We start from the raw sequence: 4783 nt of genomic DNA, 5'->3' as shown, positions 1-4783 counted from the left end.
ATATATAGCATTCACATGCTCCTCGGATGCTCTCATTTCCTGAGTTGTGCTTCCCTTACTCTAAGGCTAATAAATGTATTTCACGATCTGGGTCATTATTTAATACAAAACAATATTTAATACAAAACCACACATAATGTTTCAACTGTATCTCTGTCAATCACTCTGATATTTATTTAAAATGAGTGAATTGACTGAGTGCTGTCTGTCACTGTCTTTAATCAGTTCTGTGAATGACTGTATGGTATGCCACATGCACTGTAATATGTTTTATATTAAATATTACATTTTCAAATGAAAATAGCAACATGAGCGTTTTATAAAGTATACGTTCATATGTGTTAAGGGCTAGATTTTCGCTGGAGGAAACAGCTGTGGTGTGATGAGGGGTGAACGCAGTGAAAACTTTACAGTAAATGGGAAACCGATTGCCCCCTCGTGACCTTTTGTAAACTGTATTTATGACAAAGAACTGCACAGATACAGATATTATAACAATCTATCGATAAACACACACCTTGTGTCCTCTGTTTCTGTTTGAGTCCGCTCGCGCTGCGCCGCCGCGGTCTGCGGATTGAAGAGCGCGCTGAAAGATGGGCAGGAGACGAAGTCTGCCGCCGTTTTTATATGAAATTTAAAGGGGACTGACTCTGAGGCGATCACGAATGTGTACAGTTTATGGAGCTAATCGCTATAGGCCCGCTAAAAATGGCCTAGCAACGCCCAGGCTTCTTACGTCCATTTCGGAGAACCAGAACAGATATTTCAATCGATCGCTCAGGCATTCAAGTGGCACCGAAATGAGGCACCGAAATCTGCGTTCTGATTCGGTTCTAGTACATACCGGTTACATAGGTACCGGTGTCATATTGGCACCCGGTTTCATTACCCAACCCTAGTTATGAATGCATGCGTGTGCACTCGCTCACCCTCCATTGAGACACCTGCGCAGAGAATATGAGGCTCCGCCTCCACAGGTACGAGAACAGTCGCTCCACGTGCCCCAGGCATCCCAACCGGTGTCCCTCTCCTCATCTGAGCGTGTCGTTCTTGAAGACTGCAAGACACAAAAACACCAACATGTACTAAAGTATACTACTTTTTTATGCCAAAACTCAAATCCCAATAAAAAATGCAGAATCCATTCTACATGGCAGTCGATTTATGACCGGGCAATTGTTGATGCCCTCTGTTGGCAAGAACAAATATTTATTTTCAATGGCTACCGTCAACTGCTTGGTTACCAACTTTGTTCAAAATATATTCTTTTGTGTTCAACCAAAGAAAGACACTCATACAGCTTTGGAACAACTTGAGGGCGAGAAAATGATGACATAATTTAAGTTTTGAATGAACTATTCCTTTAAGACCCATTCACACCAAGGACCACACTACAATGATAACGACAGAAGAGAACAATATTCTTGGAATCACTTTCAGAACTATGTATTCCAGTTGAACGATAAAAACATCAACAGCCAATCAAAATCACTCGACTTGAGCATTTAAAGAGGCAGACGACAAAACTGCAGCGCACTTATAATAAACAGTACATTATCGTGTATTGGTGTGGGTGCAAATATAGTCATCAGCAACCATTCATAGCATTCCAGTTTATTTTTCTATTATAGCTGGATGAATTTGAATAACCAGGCAACTGATGTGTTCTGCTGACAATTAAAAAGGCAAGAAATTGCATTCTAATGGCCTGTTGACAGCAAGAACGATAACTTTAAAAAAAACTATATTGGCATCCACACCAACAGACAATAACATTATGTTTATTATAAGCACAACCTGCATTTTTGTCATCTGCCATTTTAAATGCTCGAACTCTTTAAAGTCGAGTGGACTCTGATTGTCGTTCATCAGCTGAAAAAAATTTTTCACGATTGGATTCCAACGATATAGTTCCTGTTATCATTATAGTTGTGAGTTTTCTTTTAAATTTAGAACTAAAAATCTTTTTCTTCTAAATTCTAAATCTTTTTAAAAATATCTTCCTCATTATAGTTATTGTTCTTGGTGTGAACAGGCCTTCAGTTGTTCAATGATGCCCTCTACTTGTGGATCTCAGGTTTCTCCAGTTTTGCACTGAAAAATCGTATCGCTCTCAATTACGAATGTTATTGCTGGACGAACATTTTTTTTTTTCCGAAGAAAAACACATTCATTCCCCAGTATTATTTATGTTTGGTCAGCCACCTATCCACTGAGCTCCTTCACTCTTCCCACCAGTAAATCCCTCTTGGACTGACCTTGAACATTAGCTGGGCTCCCAGTGCTCCAGAATATTTCTGCTTGATTTCTTTACCCACTCAAACTCTCCTGTGTGTTGATACAATTTATAGAACAAAATATAGGCCTACTCACGTCTAGCTATGACCGACTTTTTATTTAGTGTTAAATCAATTGAAGCTCACATTTACCGAACACAACCTCCCATGTGTCTGATCTGAAAGCAACCAAGACTGTAATTAAGCAATAAGACACGAGAGACTTGCGTCGCATCTAAGAACAACCCTGTTCTAGAATCTCATTCACGTAAAATTTCAAAATGACATGTTGGGACATATAGCGCCGTTGCACTTCGGGTGTCCCGAGTTCGATCCTGGCGCATGGACCTTTCCCGATCCCGCCCCCCTCACTCTCTCCCACTTCACTTCCTGTCTAGCAACTGTCCTATCATAGTAATGGCAAAAATGGCAAAAATAAATCTTGAAAAAAAAAAGACTTGTCAAGCTTGACATCATTGATTCCATTGGTTCATAAGCATAGTGCTGTTTAAAATATGCATAATGAATGAGATTCAAGTGCTGCAGTGGAGGGCAAGATTTTCAGTAAATAACTATATATATATATATATATATATTTTTATTTATTTTTTTTGGCTTTCAAAGAAAACAAGACAGCACAGAACAACAATCGGGTGATTAACTAATGACAGAAATTTTATTTTTGGACCAATCTGTTTCTTTAAATATCTTATGCTCACCAAAAAGAGTGTACAGAAAAAAATAAAAAAAGAATAATGTGAAATATTATTCCAATTTATAACGACTGTTTTCTATCTTAATATGTTTTTAAAATGCAATTTATTCCTGTGATCAAAGCTGAATTTTCAGCTTCATTACTCCAGTCTTCAGTGTCACATGATCCTTCAGAAATCATTCCAATATGCTGATTTGGCACAAAATAAATATTTATTATTTTTATCAATGTTGAAAACAGTTGTGCTGCTTCATATTTTTGTGGAAACCATGTTACATGTTTTTTTTTTTCAGGATTATTTGATGAATAGAAAGTTCAAAAGAGCAGCATTTATTTGAAATATAAATCTTTTGTAACATTATAAAATGACTTTATTGTCACTGTTGATCAGTTTAATGCATTCTTGTTGCATAAAAGTATTAATTTCTTTCAAATAAATAAATAAATACCTTACTGACCCCAGACTTTTGAATAGCAGTGTAGGCCTCTTTTAACAAGGCTCTCTGATGGATAATGTGCAGTTGTTCTGTGGGAAAGACCGGTTTCTTTCGGCATTCTACAAATTCTTGCTCATTTTCGTTTGGAAAACGTAACATCTCTGCTTGTACAGTTCTATTACCATGAATGTGTGTGTAGAGGCTTTCTTAATTTCAGTTGTTGGACCGCAGTCCTAGTTCAACAGTCCGTCAGTAGTTGCCAATGAAAACAGACTAGCAGCGGTGGGCTTTGACTAGCTAGCCTCGAGGCACTGATGGGATGTCAGCTTTTACAATGATCTAACGGCGATCCATTTCCCTGAAGACTGAACTTTCCAGTCAAGAGAGATGCTGTAAATTGCTCTCAGATTGAATTTCAAATCCCTATTGTTTTAAAAGTTACTATCGCAGGTTCTTCCATAAGACTTCCTGACTTCTTTATGGTTTCTCCGCAGGCTCACCAGGTACAAAAGCAGCCAGTTTACTCCTGTCTCTTCTCATTACAAATCCCTGACCTGAAAATGGGACTTGAAGAGCTCACATCAATGCTTCAGAGGAGAAATCAACACTCATTTAGTGTCTACGCTGAAGCTGAGGACTGTATTGGCTAATGCTAGCTAGTGTTTAGCTTAGTTCAGGTTTCATTAGCCATGGTTGTCAAGCCATGTGTATAAACAATGGTACTCAAACAGACATTACATAGCGATAGAAATATTTAATTTTGTGCTACAGTTTAGTAAGTAACACCTTTAAATTTACTTACTAGTAAATTAAATAAATAAAATTTTACTTAATAGAGCACAACAGATATATATTGTTATTAAACCAAAAAATTAAAAAAACATAATAATAATTAAAAATTGTTTACAATAATTGAAATAAAGTTGAAATAAAATATAAATATTAAATGAGCAACTAAAACTTAAAAAGCTTTGCAAATAAGTCAATAAGTTAAAGTAATAAAATTACTAAAAGTAAAATTTTAATAAAAATTAAAATTAAAATAAATTAAATTGTATATAAAATGTATCAAGTTAAAAATAAGTGAAAACAAAAAAAATTATAAAAGTACACAAACAAATACATATATAAAATAAAAAAACAACTAAAATACCTTTAAAATATATGTATAATGTATATATGTGTATAAGTATTAAAATACAGAGGAATGGTATTTAAAAAATGTATATACCCTTTATATAATATTTTTTTTAAAAACATAAAATTAAAAAAAGCTAAATGAACTGAAAATATATATTTCATATATTTAGATTTTTTTACTTCACTTTACAATTTAATTTCAGATTAAGTATATA

General features: G+C 35.2%; 1 protein-coding gene across 1 annotated transcript in view; it reads right to left on the bottom strand.

The window, feature by feature from the left end:
• Positions 1-4783, bottom strand: part of LOC107709482 (ADAMTS-like protein 3) — a 200839-nt gene that overhangs the window by 75207 nt on the left and 120849 nt on the right. Inside the window, exon 4 of the mRNA XM_016513974.1 lies at positions 930-1057. Within this exon, the coding sequence (XP_016369460.1) occupies positions 930-1057 (128 nt within the window). The remainder of the gene's footprint in view (positions 1-929; positions 1058-4783) is intronic.

Source organism: Sinocyclocheilus rhinocerous, unplaced genomic scaffold, assembly GCF_001515625.1.
Source record: "Sinocyclocheilus rhinocerous isolate Xijiao unplaced genomic scaffold, SAMN03320098_v1.1 scaffold1467, whole genome shotgun sequence".
In the NCBI taxonomy this organism is placed as follows: domain Eukaryota; kingdom Metazoa; phylum Chordata; class Actinopteri; order Cypriniformes; family Cyprinidae; genus Sinocyclocheilus; species Sinocyclocheilus rhinocerous.
Note: the sequence above shows the minus strand (reverse complement) of the source record. Positions and strands in the feature narration are given on the sequence as shown.